Source organism: Caretta caretta, chromosome 2, assembly GCF_965140235.1.
Source record: "Caretta caretta isolate rCarCar2 chromosome 2, rCarCar1.hap1, whole genome shotgun sequence".
NCBI classification, from domain to species: Eukaryota; Metazoa; Chordata; order Testudines; family Cheloniidae; genus Caretta; species Caretta caretta.
The window spans coordinates 202,555,203-202,579,433 of record NC_134207.1 but is presented as its reverse complement, the minus strand read 5'-3'; the positions used below and the strand labels follow the sequence as shown (position 1 = coordinate 202,579,433).

Here is a 24,231-nt window from a genome sequence, read left to right as displayed (position 1 = left end):
ACCGGCATCATCTTCCTCATCACCAGACGAGGCTATCACGGGGCCCCCTCACCCATTCCTCAGAATGACGCCAAGGCACACCAGGAACTTCTGAAGAGGGTCGCTTCTAACCTGGGGCTTCAGGCGGAGGAACTGGAAGAGCCCTTGGATCTCTGATGTCCTCTGCTCCTTGGCTCCTGCCAGGGGGGCTCTACCCCTTCATGAAGGGATCTCCAAAATCACTAATGCCCTGTGTCAGACCCCCTCTTCCCTGGCCCTATCTCTAAAAGGGCCAAATGCAAGCACTTTGTGCCAACCAAGGGGCATGAATACTTATACTCCCACCCAGCCCCCAATTCCCTTGTGGTCGAGGTGGTTAACCACAAGGAGAGGCAGGGACAACCCGGGGCCACCCCCAAAAATAAAGACTCAAGGAGGCAGGATCTTTCTGGACGTAAAGTTTATTTGTCTTCCAGCCTTCAGCTGAGAGTAGCCAACCACCAAGACCTCCTTGGCCAATAAGACTTCAATATGTGGCAAGCCATGTCCAAGTTCGAAGGGTCACTCCCTGAGGCTTCCGAGAGATCCTCGACGAGGGCGGCGTCAGACATTGCTGATGCTGTTGCCCACGCTATGGCTTCTGCTATCTCCAGGCAGTGAGTCTCTTGGCTGCTTCTCTCTGGGTTGTCCACTGAGGCCCAGCAGTCATTGCAGGACCTGCCCTTCGATGGTGGGGCCCTAGGCAAACAGCCTCAAGGACTCCTGCACCACCCTGAAAACCCTGGGTCTCTCCGTCCCAGCCCCGGTGCATAAGCAGTTCAAACCACAGCAGCCTCAGGGCCAGGGGAGTCAGCCTCGGCAGGACCAGCCCCATAAATGAGCTAACAGTTACAAGCGTCACCTGAGCCACCCACCTCCACCCTCTGCCAGTTGGGCTTGACCCGTAATAATCAGGGGGCCAAACGGTCATTTTGAGGGTGCGCCCGAGGGCAACCTACCAGATTATTCCCTGGATCCATCTTTCCCAGTGCTCTCAGACCACCTTTCCCCTTTCCTCCCGACTAGGACTGCTATAACTTCGGACCACTGGGTCCTCAGCACAGTGGAATGGGGTTATACCTTCCAGTTCCTTTCTACCCCCCTTCCCACCCACCTTCCCCATCCCTCTTCAGGGACCCCTCTCATGAGAGTCTCCTCATGCACGAAGTACTAATACAGCTGGGTGCGGTGGACGAAGAGTACGGGAACAAGAGGTTCTATTCCCGGTACTTTTTAATCCCAAACGCCAAGGGCAGTCTACGGCCCATCCTGGATCTGCAAGATCTCAACAAGTACCTACAGAAGCTAAAGTTCCACGTGGTCTCTCTGGCTTCTATTATCCCCTCCCTGGATCCAGGAGACTGGTATGCTGCTCTCGACTTGAAGGACGCATACTTCCACACAACAATCTTTCAAGGACACAGACACTTTCTCCAGTTTATGGTGGGTCCCCATCACTACCACTTTATGGTCCTCCCGTTCGGCCTGGTGACAGCACCACAGGTGTTTACCAAGTGCATGTCGGTGGTAGCAGGTTACCTCAGGTGCCAGGGTATCCAGATCTACCCGTACCTTGGTGAGTGGCTCATCACGGGTGGTTCCAGATCTCAAGTCCGAAGGGATGTCGCGGTGCTTCAAGCCACGTGCCACTCTCTGGGCCTACTGGTAAACAACAAAATGTTGATGTTAGTGCCGGTGCAAAGGACAAAGTTCTTCAGCGCGGTCCGCAACTCTGTCCGTGCCAGAGTGTTCCTGCCTCTGGAAAGGCTCTACACGTTGGCAAACCTCATTGAAGAAGTCTCCACATTTCCTCTGACTACAACCAGGGTCTGTCTGTGCCTGCTGGGCTGCATGGCAGCATGAACTTATGTGGTCCACCATGCCAGGCTCCGAATGCAGCCCCTGCAACAATGACTGGCAATGGTCTATTCCCAGTCCCGAGACCCCCCTGGAGAAGATAGTTACCATTCCCCAGGTAATACTTACCTCGCTGAGATGGTGCACTGACCACAGGACAGTCCTGGAAGGGGTTACATTCAACAACCCTCCTCACTCCATCAAGTTGGTGTTGGACGCCTCGGACCTCAGCTGGGGGGCACATCTCGGCAACCTCCAGACACAGGGAATGTGGTCCCCAGAGGAGGTGTGGTTACACATAAACGTCAAAGAGCTCTGAGCAGTCCGGCTGCCATGTGGAGTCGTCTTGCCCCACCTGTCAGGCAAGGTGATCCGAGTCCTGATGGACAACACAGCCTCAATGTTCTACATCAACCAGCAATGGGGAGCGTGCTCGTCAGCTCTCTGTCAGGAGGCGCTCCGTCTGTGGGATTTCTGCATCAGCCACAAAATCCACCTGGAAGCTTTTCACCTTCCCGGCATCAGGAATATGCTGGCAAACCAGCTCAGCAGGGACTTCTCCTCTCACCACAAGTGGTTGTTCCATACAGAGGTAGCCTGCATGACCTTCCAAAGGTGGGGAACTCCCCAAGTGGACTGTTCACTACCAGACAGAACAGGAAATGCCACCGGTTTTGTTCTCGACAGGGTCTGAGCAAGGATTCCCTCTCCAATGCCTTCTCTCCTATTGTGGTCAGGGAGCCTGATTTACCTGTTCTCTTCTATTCAACTCATCAGCAGGGCCCTGGCAAAGAGCAAGAGAGACAAGGCACAGGTTATCATGATTGCCCTGGCGTGGCCTTGCCAGCATTGGTTCGGCACACTCATGAGCCTGTCAGTGGCCCCTCCCTGGCCCGTGCCCAACCGACCGGACCTGCTGTTGCAAGACCACGGTTGGCTCTCACACCCCAACCTCAGGTCCCTCCATCTCTTGGCATGGATGCTGCGCGGCTGAACCTGGAGGAGCAGACCTGTTTGGAGGATTCGAACAGGTCCTCCTGGAAAGTAAGAATCCCTCAACTAGACTGACTTATGTGGCCAAGTGGACGAGGTTTTCCCACTGTGCGTCCAAACAGGGCATCTTTCCCTCGTGTTCCTCCATATAGGCTGTCCTGGACTACCTGCTCTATTTGAGGAACCAGGGCCGTGAACTCCTACCCATCTCCAAGGTACTGCTTTGGAGTCACCTAATATGGAATGGACAAGAGCAAGCGCTCAAAGAAGAAAAGACAGTTATCTTTTCCATAACTGGTGTTGTTCTTCTTCTGATGTGTTGCTCATGTCTATTCCCCACTGTCAGAGTTTCCGGCAAGAAGGAACTTAGGGTGGAGGGGAGCCGGCGGTGCCCCTTATACCATGCCATGCAGGCACCACTCCAGGAGGTGCCAGAGCCAGTCCCCTATGGATACTGCTGTGGGAAAAACTTCCAACACTGCTGCATGTGGTGATCACACACACCTAATATGGAATGAACATGAGCAACACATCTCAAAGAATACCAGTTACGGGAAAGTTAACTGTCTTTTTCACTGATGGTCCTAACAGTTTATAATTATTACAAATGGCATAGGGAATGCAAGTAGACTAGACTAAAGGCCCTATCACAGCCTCTAAAAGTAATGATAGTTTCAAAATGATCAGTTAAGATGAAGGGCCTGATTCTCCTCTCTTTACTCAAGGTTTAAACAAGTGGCAACTCAGTTGGTCACACCTGTGTAATGGCCTTTATATTTCTCTAAGATTAGTGTTATTCAGAATTCACCATTGCTTAAGACGGTGCCTTTCAGTAATATTGATAATTACATTATGAAGTGTGAGGTCTATACACTCTATATTCAAATACAATGTTTTTAACAGGATTGTCGATGGGATTGAAGATGGAAACCATAATGAGGGAAGCCAGACTTTTGACTTTGGCTCTGATCAACTCAGGCGGGAATCCCGGGTATCTCCTACAATTGTGGGTAAGTGCTATATCTAGCCACTCATTGTAGTAGACACTTTGATGACTTGTCTTTTGTGCATCTATACTTGCATGTTTCTTAATAAAATAAACCTTTGAGTTACATGAATGGGTTTAACATGCAGCTAAAGTTAGCGTCATTTGCATTGACCAGAAATCATGACAGAAAGGTACAACTGGATACCATCAGTGTGTCTGGGCCAGTTGTCCTGCTCCTTCCTATTACAAGTCAAGATAAATGGCTTGTCAGGAGTTTGATTTCCACTACATTTTTACTAATATAAGGGCTGATTCTATGAGGAGCTGAGTGCCCTGCTGAACACAGCACACTTCAAGATTGGGTCCCACGGGGACATACCTGGAAAAATAATTTAAGACCCACCATTCTGGAACTTTGCTGCTATTTTACTATTAACCCTTGGCTTTTTAGGGAGTTAAGAGTGTGTCAGAAATGAACAGGGTGAAAGCCGTGAGTAGCATGAAATGCTGGGCAGTCTTCTGAAAGGACTAATGAAATAAAGCAGCAGGCAGGAGCACAAATATAAGAGCCCAGCCATTATTGCAAAAGCAATGGGCTAGTGTTGAAATGTCATAACCAGTTGAACTCAGATGGTTTCCCATTTTCCCCTCCTAGATGAGGAAACTGTTCCCACATAATTATGTATCTCTTGCCTAAATGCCACTGTGAAACTAATGCTTTTTGAAGGCAAAAACAACTGCATAATAGGGGTGTGGCAGTTACATACATGATTTTTTTAAATTGCTGAATTAACAGATATAAAGCCTTGACAGAAGTTCTGTGTCTTCCCACAGAGTAGGCAGACAGAGCAGTGCAATCTTCCCATAATACTTCATTTACATCCTTACTATACATTTTTACACTGACCATAGAAAGCCATTAAATGCTAATTTCATTTGCTCCCAAGCAAACCTGGGGTCAGATTTAAAGCAGAGAACAAGTGAGAGAGTCACCTTACTAACTCCCTAAACGACCTGATAATGTATTTCTATAATTTACATATATGCATGGATTTACAGACTCTGAAGTTGGTGCTGCAGTGCTAGTTATCAAAGCAGAAGAAACCAAACAACAGATCAGCAGGCTTAACCATGAGGTATGGAGATTTGTTTTATTCTGATTAACAACACTTTGATTAACAGTAACATGAGAAGAGATGGGCAAAACCCATGATGTTTGGGAATTTCACAAAGTTTTGAATTTGCTAAATTAGGAAGAGGTTCCCAAACCACCTTACCTGTAATTTAAATGCATTGTTTAATTCCTTTCAAGAGTAATTCAAACAAACAAACATACTTTATCTAGTCTGTGCTATGTATTAGAATTAGGCTTCTATCACCAGGAAGCAGCCTCTATATGGGGGGGGAGGGTGTGTGTGTGTGTGTATAGATAATATATATATAATACACACACACACACACACAGATTTTTTTCCATAATAGCTCTCTCCCTTCCCATGCTTCTTTTGTTTGTCTCTCTGTTTCACTTATGCGTACTCTTATTACACGCATCTCTATGCTTTTTTTATTACAATCTTCTTTGAGCAAAATGCAAATCTAGTAATATTTAAATTCATATAAAAATGTAACCCATATTATCTGAGTAGATTCAAAATTAGGCAGGAAGCATTTGCCCATCCCTGCTCAAGCCATTAGTCCTGTGGAATGTAGGAATTATATAACATTTTGCTTTTTCAGATTATGACTTCGTGTTAAAGAAAGTAGTTCCTTATATCTGCCTGGCTTCCACCTATTCTGAATGCTCCACTAATACTGATATGTCTTCACTTGGTTATAGGGAAAAATGAAAAGCATTAGAAAAATTATTCCCAGCAGGTATATGATACTGTGTCTTCACTGTGGTGTTTTTAAAAATTCATGTCCATTATGTTTTCAGTCAAATAAAGTACTTCAGGTCATACGATGGAGGCATCAGTAGCAATTCCACGGTTTAAGTTGCACTGAGATTTGCACTTAAAGCAAGACTGTTTTACAATGAAATGGTTGCTTTTAGTTTCCCATTTACAGTTGAATTTTCTGTAATATCTTTTTTTCTGAAAGATGTTATAACATTTGGTAAAGGAAACATTTAAGAATGAGCACTTTTTTGAAATTTGGCCATAAACTGTGCCTCTCTCTTCTTTTCTCTCTCTCTCTCTCTCTGACTAACCAACCACTGTCACCACACATGGTAAATTTCTCTCTCTGACCCCACCCCTCCAATCTCACTGATTGACCACTTCTCAAATTTTCAGGCTTAAACCTCATATCCAGCTCAGCTGAATTCAGTTTAGGACCAGCAAAAGGGGACAAAAGGGGCTTTATACACCTTTTTCACCACCCCTAGGCCCTGTTTTGGGACAGCTGGATGCAATTATGATGGAGATCTACATTTAAGCAGCTTCAGGAAAATGACTAGATATACCACAACTGGGACTGTGAAGAGGGGCCTAGAAACAGTTGAGTTCCAAATGTGCCTTACAAGTTCCTAGAGCCTCCTCCATAAACAGACTGGAGAATCCCATGGCTTGAGACAAGGCTGGCATGACCATCACTGGTCAGAGCTTTCTAGAAAGCTTGATGCAGAGAGCTCATACATATCCCAAGAGTGAGCATATATACTGACAATACTCAAAGGAGAAATGTCGCTTACTAGCATATTAGCAATGCTTTTGAAACTTTACCATCGCAGAAGTTAGGAAAGTAGTATTGACTCATTCGTTAACCTTGAGGAGCACAGATATTTTTCAGATCTGAGGCTATAAATAAGTATTGTATGATTATCATCAACAAGCAATTGAAAATACAGTACTATGTCAAGAACCTTTCAAGCAGAAACCTAGTGGAATAAACAAACATTTTATCTGCAGTGGCTTTGTGCTTATTGCTTTTCCAGTGTAGTTATTAGAAATCTTTTAGCACTATGATACATTTAAACAGTAGAAAAGATATTTTTTTCTAACACAAAATTAGTTTTCCCTGTTAGCACCATGAAAAAAAAAAAAACAGTTTTGGTGCTGATCCTCTTCTCACACTGCTGTGAAAAGGGAGTGAGTCCCTTAAAGTCAATGGGGTTACAGAGTGGGGAGAGAATTGTAACTAAACAAGGAATCCTTTACGCCTAATCCAGTTTCTAATTCTATATTATTAAAATACAGATTAAATAAGTCTCCCAAATGGTCTGAAGTAAATAGGATGAAATTCAATAAGGACAAATGCAAAGTACTTCATTTAGGAAGGGACAATCAGTTGCACACACAAAAAATGGGAAATGACTGCCTAGGAAGGAGTACTGCGGAAAGGGATCTGGGGGTCATAATGGACCATAAACTGAATGAGTCAACAGTGTAACACTGTTACAAAAAAAAGCGAACGTCATTCTGGGATGTATTAGCAGGAGTATTTTAAGTAAGACACGAGAAGTAATTCTTCTGCTCTATTCCGCGCTGATTAGGCCTCAACGGGAATACTGTGTCCAGTTCTGGATGCCACATTTTAGGAAGGATATGGACAAATTGGAGAAAGTCCAGAGACAAGCAACAAAAATTATTAAAAGTCTAGAAAACACGACCTATGAGGGAAGATTGAAAAACTTGGGTTTGTTTAGTCTGGAAAAGAGAAGACTGAAATAACATAAGTTTTCAAGTATGTAAAAGGTTGTTACAGGAGGAGGGAGAAAAATTGTTCTCCTTAAACTCTGAGGATAGGACAAGAAGAGATTGCACCAAGGAAGGTTTAGGTTGGACATTAGGAAAAACTTTCTAACTGTCAGGGTGGTTAAGCACTGAAATAACTTGCCTAGGGAGGTTGTGGAATCTCCATCATTGCAGATTTTTAAGAGCAGGTTAAACAAACACCTGTCAGGAATGGCCTAGATAATACTTAGTCCTACCATGAGTGCAAGTGACTGGACTTGATGACCACTTGAGGTACCTTCCAGTTCTATGTTTCAAAGATGTTGTTGCCCATAGCAATACCCTGTGCCATGATCCTGTCAGAACTCACCATTTCGGCACATCAGTAGGAGACCTTTTAAGGTGTTGCAGCAGTGTTCTAGGTGATTCAGAAAGTCGAGGAATTCTTTCCTTTCAGTCACTACTGAGCTAATGACATCACGTCGTCAAGGGACAATCTGACAACCGGTGCCCGCTTTTGGGAAGAGGTGTAAAACCAAGGATCTGAACGTATGTCGTTAAAAAGTGACATAGGATTTGTCGGAGAAGGGATGTTAAAACCACTGTAGCCAAATTCCAGTTTAGTTCATTATATTCTGCCTGTCCAGTTCATTTTAATTGGATATGGAATTCTTCTTCACTTCCTGTCCTGTTGTGCAGTGCTCTTACATCTTTGCTTATTACTGGAGATGACTGAATTTGAATGATAACTGTTAGTTACAAATATATGTACTACTATCGATTTGATTTTACTACAGATGAAAGGCACAAATTAATAAATTGAGTGTGACCTTGCATTAACTTAATTTTTTAAATATATCTATACACACAAAAATATATTTAATACAAACATTTTACTTGTAGAAAAATAAATTTGTTAATGCAAGGTCATTCTCATCACTTATCGAAGAGCTGCTCAGACAGCAGTAGAAAGGCAGAATTAAGAGAAACCTAGAAAACTGCAGGAGTAAGAGACAGTGATGTGGGAGGAATGGTCTAAAAGCTGGGTAGAGGAAAAGCTTTTTAGTAGAGAAAGGTTACAGATACACAGAAAGTAGCCAAAAAAGGCAAATTAGTATGGATAGAAAATGTCCTGGAGCTAGTAACAAGGTAAGAAAAAACTGAATTTGGAAAAATAGGAGACAGGAAATAAAAGGAAAAAGCACTAAAAACTTTGAGATGAAACTTGATAGTTATTAAAAATAACTACAGGCAAGGGGCACAGAGATAGAAAGCAATCTGTGGTAATAAAAGAGCAGGTTTATTGTTTAATCTATTTTGCAAATAAGTGCCAAAATTCATATTATAATTTTACTTCAGTATTTTGAAAACATAATTGTCTCAAGTCTCCTGTAATCCAGTTATACCCTACCTGGACATGCTAAGAACACAGAGACAGTCTAGTATCTGGTTTCAGAGTAGCAGCCGTGTTCATCTGTATCCACAAAAAGAGAAGGAGTACTAGTGGCACCTTAGAGACTAACAAATTTATCTGAGCATAAGCTTTCGTGAGCTACAGCTGTAGCTCATGAAAGCTTATGCTCAGATAAATTTGTTAGTCTCTAAGGTGCCACAAGTACTCCTAGTCTAGTATCTGTTTCTTCTCTAGGGTCCCCACCTTGCAGAGCCATGCATAATTTTATTCACATGGGTAATCCCATTGGCTCAATGTTGCAAAGATTTATGCACATAGTTAAATTTTGGAACCAAATGAAAGACATTAAAAAACAAATTAAGTATATAACCAACAGCTACTGTAGATATTAACATTAACAATGAAGATGAAGGTTTCCTAATACAGTCAAGAAAATATTACAGCACCATTCTTCATTCTTTGCTTCCCAACATCATACGTATGTAGTAGGGGTGTTTTTTTCTGATCAGCTACCTAAGAAAAAACTGTTCTGTGCCCAAATTGATCAAAGTACCTAAGAACAAGCCTAACCTTTATGCCTGTGAGCAGGCAGACTGAAGTCAACAAGATTGACCACATGCTTAAAATTATGCACATACTTAAGAACCTTGTTGAATACTGCATAAGAGAATATTTTAAGGTGGCACAATTTAGATTTAGTTAAGCAGGTAACGTTCTGAGACGTATATATTCACTAACAGTAGATCCTTGCTATAACGCCCTTTGCAGTAGTGAACCTTGGGCTATAGCAAATGTGGTCCCTGGATTCCACCTCCAGCCCTGCGCGCTGTGGTGGGGGGCTGAGAGTTCCTTCGGCCCCAGGACTACAAGGGTTTGGGGGACTTGACAGCTCCTCCAGCCTGGGGCCATGGCGGGAGGCTGACAGGTCCTCCGGCCCCGGGGCCACCACTGGGGCAGAGATGCTCACCGCTCATGGAGCTGGTTTTATTATGTCAATGGGAGAGCTCTCTCCCCTGTCAACATAACACGGCTACATGAGCACTCTTACAGTGGCACAGCTCTATTGGTACAGATATGCCACTGTAAGCTTTAGTGTAGACATGGCCTAAGGCAGGGTGACAACTCCCTTCTGCTGAATGGGCCATCACTGAGACGTATGATTTCATGATGACTAAATTTTATTCCAAGTCCATAAAGCAGCCTTTCACCATAAATACATGATTCCTTAAAACATATATCTCACAGTGATTATGAATCCTGACAAGTTACATGCTTTCTTTTGAAACCATAACAGGGTTCAAAAAAGAACTAGATAAATTCATGGAGGATAGGTCCATCAATGGCTATTAGCCAGGATGGGCAGGAATGGTGTCCTTAGCCTCTGTTTGCCAGAAGCTGGGAATGGGCAACAGGGGATGGATCACTTGATGATTACCTGTTCTGTTCATTCCCTCTGGGGCACCTGGCATTGGCCACTGTCGGAAGACAGGATACTGGGCTAGATGGACCTTTGGTCTGACCTAGTAGGGCCATTCTTATGTACCTTCCATGTTAAAATATCCTGTAAGACATGTGTCTGGTGTTGAGAGTTTGTCAGGTCTGAGGTGAAAGTAGTTTGCAAAGAACAGAGGACCCTTTGGCAAGGCACCTACATGTCATAACACTTCACCCCAATTAAAATATATATATATATATATATATACACACACATATATACATATATACACACACACACACACACACACACACACACACACATTGCTGCTGGCTACCAGTAACCCTTTACTATCAGCATAAAATATGTATTTTTGGGTCAAGATCAAAAGTAAGTCAGCAACTAAAAATAACTGCTTTTATAGAAGGTAATTGCATTACAACAGTTCACTAGTGAAATTAAACTACTCTTACTTTTTGTATGAGGAATAGAGAAAAAAAATCCCTCATGCAAATGTTCACTACAGCCAGCTGTTAGTGAAGAAAAAAAGCAGTCATACAGTGATAAATGAGTTCTATTTTTTGTCTAGGTTACAAGTTGGAAAGAGAATGGAAGTATTTTAATTTAGATCTCCACAAAATGAAACCCGCTTTAGCAGAATGGATAAAACTGGAGCATACAGAGGTTATTCCTCAATTAGTTATTGCTTTTGTATGCCATTTATGTAGATCCCGCCGTTTTAATGTAAAGTACAAAAACTACTGAAAATCTCCATTTAATGATATTGCCCCATTTAAAATTTAAGGGCCTGATTATTTTATTAACACTTGGCCTTTTTATATTCATAATTTGAGGAAGAAAATACTTGCAGAAGTTTGTCATTTAGATGTCTCAGTACATGGTTCACAGGCGCAGATATTTAGATGCCAAATGACCTCAAGAATCTTGTATTCGTAACTGCAAGTGCAAAGAGTGAGGGCCTGCTGAAAACCAGGCCCCAAATGCCCACTTCAATTTACAAGAGATAGATACATCACCTCTTCTGTATGTCATGTAAGTAAAGTACCTAACCAATATCATCACTTCCAAGCGCACACTTCTCTCACTGAACTGAAAGACAACTAAAGGACAATAACCAGGATGATGTGTTGCAGTCAAAAAAGTATTATCTATCTGCTTAAGGAGCACTTACTAGAAGTATTCCTAGCTGTTTTTAATTTTCAGTTTTCTTGCTATACAAGTTTAAAATATTCTAGCCAGTCATGCATTTTGAGTTCACATCATGAAAATACATTCACAGGACTATGTCACTGCTTTGTTTACTCCGGACATTGAATTAAGATTGTTCATTGCATCAGATGAATCATGTTTGGAGTTTAAAACAAACATGTTTACATCTGGCGGCAACATTATACATGTATCAATAAATAAATAAATAATGGGGGGCAGGGAGAATGTACATTTTAAAACAAAACAAATGGATATCAGGCTGAAAAAATGTATATACTTGGTGTGTTAAATCAGGGATTGGCAACCTTTGGCATGTGGCTGGTCAGAGAAATCCGCTGGTGGGCTGGGATGGTTTATTTACCTGCAGCATCCACAGGTTCAGCCGATTGCAGCTCCCACTGGCCCCGGTTTGCCATTCCAGGCCAATGGGGGCTGCAGGAAGCGGCAGCCAGCACATCCCTCGGCCCGCACCGCTTCCTGCAGCCCCCATTGGCTGGGGACAGCGAACTGCGGCCAGTGGGAGCTGCGATAGGCTGAACCTGCAGATGCTGCAGGCAAATAAACCATCTGGGCCTGCCACCAGATTTTCCTGAAAGACCACATGCCAAAGGTTGCCAATCCCGGTGTTAAATCTTTGTAAATTGGAATGTTCTGACTGGAACCCATGAAGATAAAAATGGTAAACCAATACTTTGTTTCTAATAACTTCTGTACTTCTGCAAGCAGTATGTAGTGTACTGTGAAAGTTCAATTTGTAGCTTGAAAACTCATCTGGTTTAAAACAAAATCTCTTCAATGAGCCAGACAAAAAGAAAAGTTATTTAGCACCATGATAGACACCCAAACAGTTTAGTTTTGGCATCCCTTATCCTTGAATTAAAATGTTTTCTAAAACAAATTAGGATTTTTTAAATTAATAATGGGAATTATTCAGTGCAAAAAAGTTACATGAATGCAATACTAAGTTTGCATAATTAAAGTCAAAGTCAAGAAATACAAAACCTTAAATTTTGTAGAGCATTAACTTTGTGCATAATGGGACAGATTATCAGCGGGTGTAACATTGGCATAAATCTATTTGAAGTCTCAGAATCTCTCCTTGTGTTATGGTGTACATTTTACAACAGAAATATATTTTAACCAGCATACCAACAATAGAAATACTACTATTTATCTGAAGGACAGTCAAGTTCATAACAATCTTGGGGTTCATTAAACAACAAATCTGTGAATGAGAAAGGAATAAAACTTTAATAAAACAAACTGGAGAGTGTGTCTGGTGAACTGCTGCACACTGCCATGCAGTGTTCTCAACCCCCTGCCTCCAGGGCACATCTCCAAATTCCTATGTCCATTATACTGTCCCTTATGTGAAGGAGTCTCCCTAAATTATAATCTTTTATAAACATTTCTCTACAAAGTTAACGTTTTTATAACCTTAAATGCTGCATTTCAGTGATGCAACCACTTTTGGGGAATTTAATCATAAAACCCTAGGTTACTTAAATTTTTGTTTTGCCTTTAGTTTCCTTGGTTTTTAAACAAAAAAGAAAAAACAGAGGTACTTGTGCTAAATAAATATTAGTATTTATATATATGAAGTTCACATCTCACTTATGAAAATGAAGTGTTTCTACCCTTGCTGCTCTTGGTCTGGAGATGGTTTTCTACCATTTCCCATTTTGATAGGCATAGACTACTGTCACAAAGACATTTCTTCTTTAACCGTAGCTTAGTATTTGCAGGATATTAGAGAATGCAACAAAAGTAGCAAACACTCTAAAATCTCAGCCCCTTTCCATGCTGATTTCCTGTGAAGCCAGGCAGGGGAGACGTGGCAAAATCTGGACATGAGGGCCTGGATGCCACAGGAAAAATGGGGTTCTTTTGCATCATGGAAGAGGATTCCTGGACTTCATGCAGAGAGTCCCCACGGGTGTTCACAGAGAAGTAAAGCCACAGGAGTGAGTCTGACTATAACTGGATCTGCGGGCCAGTCCCTCCACACACAGTTTTCTCTCTTTTGAAAAAGTAGAAATACAGGAGAACAGCAGCAAATTTCCGCTATCAAATTTGCTTCAGAAAGACAACGCAGTGATATGCAGACCTGAGTGGAATGAAGCCTGAGGGAGACAACTGGGCTAAATGTGAGTTTGGCACTGAAGGGGGGGGGGGCACTCAATGGTGAGGGGAATACAGCTATAAGGATAGTGTGGTTGGAAATGGCTCTGAACCGGCTGCCCCAATCCTCTGGCTCAGCACTGGTGGAGACCAGAGTGGAATAGAGGGACATAGTCCCCTCAGCTGGGAGTCCCCTTCCTGTCAGAGGAAGCTGATTGTACCTCATGCATCCATGAGTTGTAGGACATAGGGGTGAGACAGGCTATAGTGACAGGTGATTCATTCATTAAAACTGTCAATAGCTGGGTATGTGATGACCATTTGGCAATTTACCTATCAAGTGTGAATGAGGTAGATCTCACGAGACATCTCACCAAACCTTTAGGTAGCTAGCATAGGGAAGTGTAGGAAAGAGGTCCTGGAAGCTAAACTTAGAATAATGGGGAGGGGAGCATAAGTCCAGGACATCTCTAGTAGATTCCTCTGATGTGATTTGGCTCCATATGCAGAGCCAACTCTATAGGGAACCTCAAGCTCTCAATTGTAGATGACAAGATGGTTGAGCAAGGAAAAGGGTGTTAAATTTATTAGAAACTGAAGAGCTTTGAGTGGGCTGGGGGGCAGGTGAAGCTGAGCCAAAAGAGATTAGCTCAACCTTAACCAAAGAGGAATAAGACCGTTGCATGGAGATTTCAAGTTTCATGACTTATTTCATCTAAGAGCTGGCACAAAATTGCCAGATGAGGAGGAGCACACAGGTCATCTACAGACATTGGCTAGAGAGGTCAGTGATGCAAAGGTCACTCTGTATTTGGTAAAAAGTTAGGATAGAAATTACAGCTGATCTTGAGGAGGGACAGATTGAGATCTTATAGGTACATTCTAGGAAAATACCTGTAAGTAATTAAAAACCATCAGGATTATGTTTTGGTAAACAGGGTGCTCATGAAAGGGCCAGACAGGCAGATAGCCACTGAACAGGCATAGCAGAGGCAGGATCAATGACAGCATTCCCACACTGAACTGCCACTATGCTTTATTCTAAGTTGGAGTAGCCACTAGTTCCGTTTACACCTCATTCAACCATTGCCTTATCAGCTGAAACTACTAAAAGGGGAGACAATTAACACTACGTGCGGTTTTGTTTTTTGTGATGGATACACATCGACCATAAGAGGAAAAGAACTGAAATGAGATGACAGTTTCAGGTGGGCTACTCCACAGAACTGTATGGTGAAAGTCTTCCATGAAAGGGAATTATCTAGGTATTTGGATTTGTTCTGACTCAGAACAAAAAGCAAATATTTCAAAAATTTTCAAAAGGGACATTCCCAGGGGCCCTGACTCAGAGACAGTCTGCCTGGCTAGCTGCCCTGGCAGCCCCAGTCTTGGAGCCAGTCCACTTAGTTGACTACCCTGGGACCATGGACCCTAGAAGCCAAGGCTTGTGAGTGGGCAAGAAATGAGGCAAATTTCAGAATATTCTGTCAGAACCCAGCCTGGTTTCCAGAGATGACAGGGGCTGCATTTCTGGAACAGTGCCGCCAACTTCTCTGCTTTGTCAAACGCTAAGCTAACTTCTTTATTTTCTTTGGTGTTCAGAAGGGAGGAATGGGAGACAGATGCTAGGGCGAGATATACATCTCACAAGGGTGATAAAATACTGAAGGGAAATCAGAATTATACCAGAACATTTGATCAAGAAATTGGAAGCTAACAAGACTCAAGGGCCAGACAGGAATGTACCCCGGGCACCTCAAGGAAGTGCTAATAGAGACAGGGAGTTTTAGCAGAGAAATTTAAAACTTTAACGCTTTACATTTCTCTGCTAAAAATTCCTCTCTAAAGTTTCAGAGTAGCAGCCGTATTAGTATGTATTCGCAAAAAGAAAAGGAGTACTTGTGGCACCTTAGAGACTAACAAATTTATTTGAACATAAGCTTTCGTGAGCTACAGCTCACTTCATCTCTCTAGGGACTTCCTTGACAGATCCTTTATTGCCCTTAAGTCTTGTCTGATTTTCTAATCAAATCCACTCACGTGCTGTGTGTGTGTGTGAGAGAGAGAGAGAGAATGAGCAAGGGCATTACTCATGAACTAGAAAAGCTAATTTGGCTATTAACATTTAAAAGTGATAGTAATAATCGTCAGCTGACATTTATATAGAGCTGTTCAACAAAAGTGCATTTGAATTTTCCATAACGAAATGAATTCACTTGCTGTTGAAGTGCAGGGTCAAACAAGCCATTGTTACCCCCAAAATCAGACCTAAGGCACCCCACTTTCCTTGCTGCAGATAATGGTGACGGATCAGCACTACTGATGCTGGACAGCGCCAAGTGCTGAACAGCTTTTTCAACACATAGAACAGCTGGAAAACCTTTTGTGTCAGCATAGAACAGTACACACATCGACAGTTTAGTACTAGCAGTAGTGAAAAGCTCTCTAGCCAGTTGCAGGAGCAATTTGGATAATTACACTCTGCCCCATCCAAACTTGAGGTTGGCCATGACACCAGAAACACTCATGGAATCTATAAAAGCCACAAATGGCCAAAGCCTCGTGTATTACATCTCATCTGAAAGACAGGAAACACTGTTATGTTGGCAGATACTAATGCCATGCGAGAGCATTGCTGCAGAACTGTCTCAAACAGAAAGTTGCTACTCACTCGCACCATTTCTGCTGCACTCTTGTGTTCCTCTTGGTGATTCCCCATATCAGAAAACATTGCAGAATTCTGCAGTAACTATTCCAAATTCTGCATCGTATAGTAGATTTACAGCTTTTAGGTAGTTTGTTGCTGTAGATGCTCTTTTTATAAAGGTCTCCCATCCAAACTCTGATCAGGCCCAACCTTCTGTAGTTTGTGGAATCCAATAATTTTAGCAGCCCAGTATTACATGACAACAGGGAAGATTCAAAAAATGACAGACCTACCGTGTAAACTTGATGTCAGCAGTGAGCAAATTACAAATTCCTAATTTACTCAAGGAGTGTCTGCTCAGATTTTACCAAAGGGAGATTATGCCTAACAAAATTTGTTGCAGAAGTAATACCCAAAAGCTCTGAAACTACTTATGCTACAGAGACCTATTTAGAAGCACATACAAGGCTAATCTATCAATGAATGTTGCAGTATAGGGAACAAGCTACTTACCAATAAATGTAGAAAGAAGTGGCTCATATATCAAAGATACTTGTGTTCCGGAACAGCTTGTTATGCTAGGTCAGACCTGTCACAAGGATTAATATTAGGACTGACTTTTTTCCCCCTTTATTTCAATGAACTGGAAGGAGGGACATGCTACAGAATAATAAAATAAAAAATGCTGTTGGAAGGGGAAGAGGAACAGTTGAAACCAAGATTAAGAAGAAATATAATTCTAGATGTTGTTTTACAGCCTCTGAAGTTCAAGCAACCTATGTTCACATAAGGGGAAATTAATCTTACCCTTAGCCGTGAACTGGGAACTCCGCAGAGTAAAAGGAGCAAAATCCACCCCTGAACAGGGAAGTTCTGTGGAAGTGCTGACCCTACCTCCCCCTCAATGGCTGCTACCACTACCCACCAGCTAAAGTAGAGGACCCATGACCCCCTTACCCACCACTTCCCAGTATTCCCTGCCATGCCCACATATTTGGAAGCAGGTTGTGTACCAGCTCATGGTTGCAAAAGAAGTGCAGGAGCCACTGAATGGCTGCTTTGTTCCAGTTCTGCAGAAAACCCAGACACCCCTTTGGAGTTCTGCAGCACAAAGGGGCTTTCCATGGGTGAGCTTTTCACAGGTGAATGTGACTCATTAACTTAGTTCAACCACATTTCCTGTGGGCTTTCATCCCTCACATTATCTCTGAAATTCAAGCAAATCTGCTTTATACCTGAGCATCCTGTCAACTGTCTGTTGAACCTTGTTATAAGCTGATATAAAGCTGACAGAGAAGCCATTTGCAGTGCATGCTAAGTTTTTAATTGGTTGTACAAAACTCAATTAGACTACATATCCTTGAGTTTTAGCTACTAGTACCTTATTTAACTATATATATATATATTATATACACACACACAGACATACAATTAGATCATTCATTTAACAAATCTGACAGCTGTCAGACTTGACTCTCCTCTACTTCTGACCAGTTCCTCCTACTTCCTATTAAGCAGAATCATAAAAGCAAAGAGCCTCCCTTTTAAAAGGGAAATGTGATCACTATAAAAAAAATACAAAATGCAGAGGAAGGAATGAACCTAAATGTGCTTTGTACTTTCCTTCCAAATTTCCTCTGCTCCTGCTCTTATAGCTGTAGAAAAAAATACAGTGGATGATCCTAACACTGCCAAACCCAGGCTCCAGTGCCCTCTTCAATGGATTTCCTGTAACTGTCTTCACAATAGTGAAGATTGTATTTCTGGTTATAAAAAAGTTAAGTTACATAAGTCACCTAACTATTCCTGGTCTCTTTAGTTTGGGGCAAAGCAAGTACTGCTAGGTTATCCTTTTCTATTTTTGAAGGTGGATGTATCCTTCCGAAAAGAGAATGTGCAGTCATGTCTTGCTTTTGACAGATTACTTCCACTAACATCATCATATTTGCCAAAAGAAGCTTATTAACCTGTAGGCTTGATTCTGCTCACAATGGGAGTTTTGGAGGGATGCGGCCTATATTTCTATTACAGGTTATCTAGTAATATTAATTTGTTGTTAACTTCAGTAATGTGCATAACCTCTTAATGAATGGAAAAGAAACGTTACATTGAAAACATGATTAACACTTGGTGATGCCCTAGAATAATCTCTCATCAGTTGCCATCTCTGGCAAAGGCCCCCTTTGCATCAACATTTCCCAAACAAAAGCTGTGACTACAGCTGTGCAAACATTTCCAGTGAAACATGCAGCTACACTAAACCCACTTTTGGAGTTTGGATTCCAATTTGTAACTCAGGCTTAACTTCATTTAAAAAAATGTTAAACTTCCTGAACCTTTATCTCAAATTTGGGCACAGTCTATAGCAAACCTAGGCCTGATATATATAGCAAGTCACTTCTTAGAGACAGGCCTAATTTTTTTTAGAAGTAACTAGTGGTTTTCAATGCCTCTATTTTTTGGTTACCAATTTGAGCTACCTTAAAGAAGAGGTCTGATTTTCAGAGATCCAAGTACTCAGCCTTTTCTAAAGCTCAAGGAACCTTTAAGGCATCTGAAATTGGGGATGAAATAACTGACACTTAAAATCATTAGTCACTGCTTAAAATTTACATGGATTTCTTTACTATTAACACCATTTCTTGCATAGGTCTTTGTATACATTTTCAAAAGGATGCATCCTTCATCAGTATTAATATTTCCATATCATTCATGTCTATCTTTCAGACTTTTTCTCTTTTTTTTTAAAAAATGTAACCAGGAATGTTTTAATCTTTGTTGTTAGAAGAATATTGTTGCCATAGGAAATCCCCTCCTCCCCCTTCCGGGTTTGAACCTGCAGCCATTTTTATGTGTGGAACTTGTTTAAAAGCAATTGGAGTTATCAGTGTGATAGGTTTCCAGAACCTGCTTTTATTGGGTTTGTCTATTTTAAGCTAGGTCTGTTTTTCACCTGATCTCACTGTTACATTTTATGTTTCAGTATTAGTGAAGGAAGTAAGCAACACATGATTAAATGTATGTGTATAATGTAAGGAGATACAAACGTAAATGGCAGGACTGTTTCTGATACATCACTTCTCTGCTTAGTTAAATGATATTTCTTTCTAAGCAAAGATACTGTATGATACTAGGCTGATACCTTTATAAAAAAAGGTGCCTTTCATCAAGCAAGAAAAGGAAATTACAGTGTATTTCGGATGTGTCTGTAAACCATTTATCTCTACATACTATATACTTTATTTCATGTAACTGTTGCTTTTTTGCCTTGCCTTGGCAGGTCACTACTTTAACTCAAGAGGTCTCACAATTAAGAAAGGACATGAAGAACGTGATGCATCTTCTGGAAAACTTATTGACATCACAGAAGCCTCCAAGGTTCTGTGCAGTGCATGGCACATCTATGAGTCCTACATTGGAAAGCTTACAGACTAGAATGACTTGGACTACACATCAACCGTGTATGTATATGCAAGCTGGGAATATTACTTGCACCAAAGCACAACTTTGCCATGGTAACACGACTCCTGACATTTGGAACAGGGATCCATCTTCTGTAGGGAGCAGTCCCCAAAGTACTGAATCCCATGTTCAAAATTCTATGGACAGTGAATTTTATTACACTTCAGGCCTTGAATATTCACCTTCCTGCTATCAGGTAAATCAGAAAGATAATTTGCAGTTTTTAAGATGCACCTCTCCATATTCGGATACTACCTTGACTCCTCTTCAGTCTATTTCAGCAACTCTTTCTTCCTCAGCGTCCTCCTCCTCAGAGACTTCATTGCACCTTGTGCTCCCCAGCAGATCCGAGGAAAGTAGCTTTAGCCCAGGAGCAGTCAGTTCACTAAGCTTTGAGAACTTGCCAGGATCTTGGAACCTTGAAGGAACAACAGGAGCAGTTTCTGCACAAACTTCTGAAGATTTCCCACTAGATGTTGTGACAAGCACAATGGATATTAAAGATAAGCAAGCCATAAATGTATAATGATAGACCAATAAGTGGTATTCAAAGCATGTTCCACAGCTGCCAGTTTAAAACTTAACCAGTACTGCATGAGTGCTTTGTATTGCCTTTTCTCTGGTCATCATGGAGACTTGCTAACGTGAAAAATCGGATTTTTAGAAAGCAAGTGGCTATGATAAGATATAACCAGTTCATACAGTAAGAAACAATTTCTAGATTCTAGAAGCATGTCAAAAAGCATTTTGTATACACAGATATAAACTTACGGTCTGTTTGGCAGACTTTTGTGATCGTCCAAAAGACCCTGAGGGTCAGAGCAGCTGGAAGTCTAGGACAAAAGAACTGTCATAGGAGGTTTTTGTTGCTTGAAGCAAAGGCTTTTCCTGAGTGCCTGATTGTTGTTCTCAAACAATATCCGTGGCACTGTTTGCTTCAGGTGATCATGGCTCCTGCTGGTTTATTTGTCAGTTCCGTGAAGGCAAAGGGGCAATTATCGCTGCATGTCATCTCCTAGACAATCAACCAAATAGAACTGATAGAGAGTGGTTAGTTGTCGCACATTATTTGTCATGTAAATGAAACCTCTTTATTTATCAAAAAATACTATTTTTATATACTTATATGAAATCTGTACCTAAAACTATTTAAAATATTTATAAGAATAAGGGTTTCTTTTCATTTGGTAAAAGCTTGCAGTTTTAACAAGAAATGCACTATCATCATGTAGTAGCTCAAACTATTTATTGTTAAGACTATGTAGTTTAAAACTGGATCCCCTTTTATCTGCATGCTGTTTGCAATGAATGTATCCATGCTGGAGGAATACAAATAAAAGGTCGTATTTTATTTAAAAAAATAAAAACCTGGCATGTCAAGTCAGATATTAGTATTTTAGCATGTGAACTGTGCTATGCTAATGATATTCGAAGCCCTAGTTTTGTCCTATAGTATTGTATTACCGCCTCTCTTGTTAAAGCTGGTCCAGTGCTTCAATAGAATTTCTGTTTTCAGGGGGCTAATACCTTTTGGTCAACAAAATTCAATGAGAACTGAAAATTGGCAGGTAAAATTGTAAATTAAAAGCAATATTTTTAAACAAATTAAAAAAATATTTAAACTATTTTAATCAGCAAGAAAAGAAGGAATAATTAATCTTGAACTGTTTGTTTATCTATTGGTTTGTATTTGTACACCGAAAAATAGCTTTGATCTTTAGAAAAAGTTAAATTTGTCTAGTGATTTTTGTTCACAAAATTGTTTAATTGCTTTTGGTATTTTCAAACCATATTTTTTTAATGCTCTACATATTAACACTTTGAATAGTGACCGTGCATGCATAGCAACTCCTTTCCATGGAGATTTTTATATGAAATTTTAAGATGAATAGCGTAGATCATAAATACATGTTCATAGCAAATCTACATAATTATACACCCTTTATAACCTTTGATTATTTTAAATAAGGAAAAAAATCCTGTGAAATTATGTTTAAATAATGCATCAAATCCAGCAATGAAACTCCCACTGACTTCATGTGTAATCACTATTTTGATTTCACTGGGATTTTTATTTGAGTAAGAACCTCAGGACTGAGTCTAGTGTTATGGTTTTGATGCACTAGAGAGCACAAATTCATGCCGATACTGTGTTTAACTCACATCATTCCACATTATTATTCTCACTGGTGCAAATTCAGAACAAAATGTCAGCATTTAATTTTGAACAGCTTGATTTTTGTCAGTGTGTCAGATCTTTAACATGATTCTTTCTAAGTAGTTTTTTTCTATTGAAATATGTTAATTTGAAGTTAAATACAAAAGCAAGTATGAAATGAGCTACATATAGAAGAGATTAGAGAGAGAGAGAGAGAATAAGGTAATTGGTAGAATGTATAACAATGTATGTCTACAGCATTTTATAGGACTAGATTATCCCATTCTTTGACTATGCCCACGGAAAGGTAACTTACTTTAAAAATTCTTTGAGGCTTTTGTGCAGAGGAAGGAAAGGGGAGAGATTGAGACTGCAATCCCACAACAGACTGATAGTAGCATGGGCCAGTGCTATTTAGATCAGCCTTAACATCAGCAGAAATTTGCTACTACTTTAATTCACCCCCACCTCCCTCCAGCCAGCCATACATTTGATTTGTAGCAGAGTCTTTAGCATACACTGTTCACACAGAGCAGCTATCACTGACTTAAGATGTGGGGCAGCTATGCTGCGAGCTCCTAATTCTTCACTCCTTTGTTCCCCTTCATGGTGCATAAGGAGAACAGAGCAGTAGGCCCACTGTTCAGAATAGGCACATTTCATTTCTACAATAATTTGTCCAGTATTTGGAAAATTCCATTCATCTTGTACTCTGGTCACTGATTCACGGCGTAGATACATTGCTTTTGCAGTTCCTATCAGCATCACCTGAGTCCAATTACAGATTCAAGACAGTCTTGCCTCTTTCATTTTATAAGCATAAATATATATATATTATGTAGAATACAATGTCGAGGAGCTCTGTATAATTAGCCATGGTTTCACTTTGCATTGGACTCCAGCAAAATAAGGGAATGCAAGTGCAACAACTTCTACCTTAAGGAGTTCAGATGATGGCATTTGCTCCATTTTTGCCAAAGATTTTAATTTTTTGTCTGCCACCATATCTTAAAAAAATGCAGTAAACAACTGGTGTTTTCTTTCTTTCTGCCTTGCGGAGAGAAGGTCACATAGTAGAGGTCACTGACTGCAGCAGCTATGGTCACACTCACTTTAAACTCAATTTCCCCTCTCAAACAAAGTCCCCCAACACAGGAAGTGATCTACCCCAAACAAATCAAACAATCCCTCCTAATTAGATCTCCCCTAAAAGAAGCAAGTGCCCCCAAAACAAAGGATCACTCCCAAATTAAGTGAACAATCCCTCAAACAAACGAAAATATCAGTCTAATCCCACCAAAGCAAAACAATTTAAAAAATCCTGAAACAAAAAACATTCTCTCCTCCCCCGCAATCAACTACTTCGACTTCCTCTGTACTTTGTTGCAGACTTCTCTTCTCAGTCCGCTTGCATTCTGCCTACCAGACAGCCCTCCAACCAGCCTTGTTTGCTAATGAAGAGGTGTGCTGGTTAGAGCTGTGCCAGGACCAGATGTTTCAGGTTGCTCTCCAATCCAGGGGGGAGGGGGACATGTTTTGGATCGAACAAAATGTTTTATTCAACCCAAAACAAATTCTTTCATTTAGTTTAAGCTTTATGCTTTTTCAATAAAATTGAAGCAGATTTACAAACAGTCATTTTGAATTGAAAAAGAAAATCAAAACATTTGGTTTTGAAAAAATGTCAGAACACAATATTTTGGTTGTTTTGGAATCTGTGGGTTTGTTTTTCCAACTGAAACAATTTGGCAAATCCCAGAAGTTTTGCTTCACCTGAATCTGCATTTTTCAGCAAAAGAAAGTTTTGTCCAAAACAATTTCACCCATCTCTAATGCTGGTGGCTGCCCTCCTCCTAAATCCTTCAGATCAGACGAGTCCTCTGTCCCACTACTGTGACCTCAGATGAGCCAATGACAGCACCACTCACTTTTCAATCACTAGAGTGTAGAGGGTAGAGTGAAAGAGGGCGGCAGCTTTCTGCTTCGAAGACACAGAGATAGCTGCAAGGGAGCACCAAGCAGAGGGGAGAGCCTGTCCGTTTCAAGGGCGTAGGGTTGCCAGTTTTGCTTGGATGTATTCCTGGAGGTTTCCTCATCTGACAATCTCTAACTCCTGGAGACTGCAGGACAACCCTAGGCACATGCCATTCATCAACAGCACAAGAGGATTTTATTTTGGTAACTTTAACCTGTGCTTCGGTTGGCCAGGGATCTCCCAGGAGACTTCCCAGTAT

At 41.1% G+C, this 24,231-nt stretch overlaps 1 protein-coding gene and 1 long non-coding RNA gene across 2 annotated transcripts in view; one reads left to right on the top strand and one right to left on the bottom strand.

Annotated features, from left to right (window-relative positions):
* Positions 1 to 21,206, top strand: part of KCNH8 (potassium voltage-gated channel subfamily H member 8) — a 386,604-nt gene extending 365,398 nt beyond the window's left edge. Inside the window, exons 14-16 of the mRNA XM_048838548.2 lie at positions 3,772 to 3,878; positions 4,916 to 4,992; positions 19,658 to 21,206. Coding sequence (XP_048694505.1) covers positions 3,772 to 3,878; positions 4,916 to 4,992; positions 19,658 to 20,365 — 892 coding nt within the window. The 3' untranslated portion in view covers positions 20,366 to 21,206. The remainder of the gene's footprint in view (positions 1 to 3,771; positions 3,879 to 4,915; positions 4,993 to 19,657) is intronic.
* Positions 2,474 to 20,696, bottom strand: LOC142071165 (uncharacterized). The gene is made up of 3 exons (XR_012667196.1): positions 20,611 to 20,696; positions 20,095 to 20,257; positions 2,474 to 2,659 (listed from the first exon to the last, which is right to left on the bottom strand). It is a non-coding gene; the product is annotated as an uncharacterized LOC142071165 (long non-coding RNA).
* Positions 21,207 to 24,231: the final 3,025 nt, after the last annotated feature.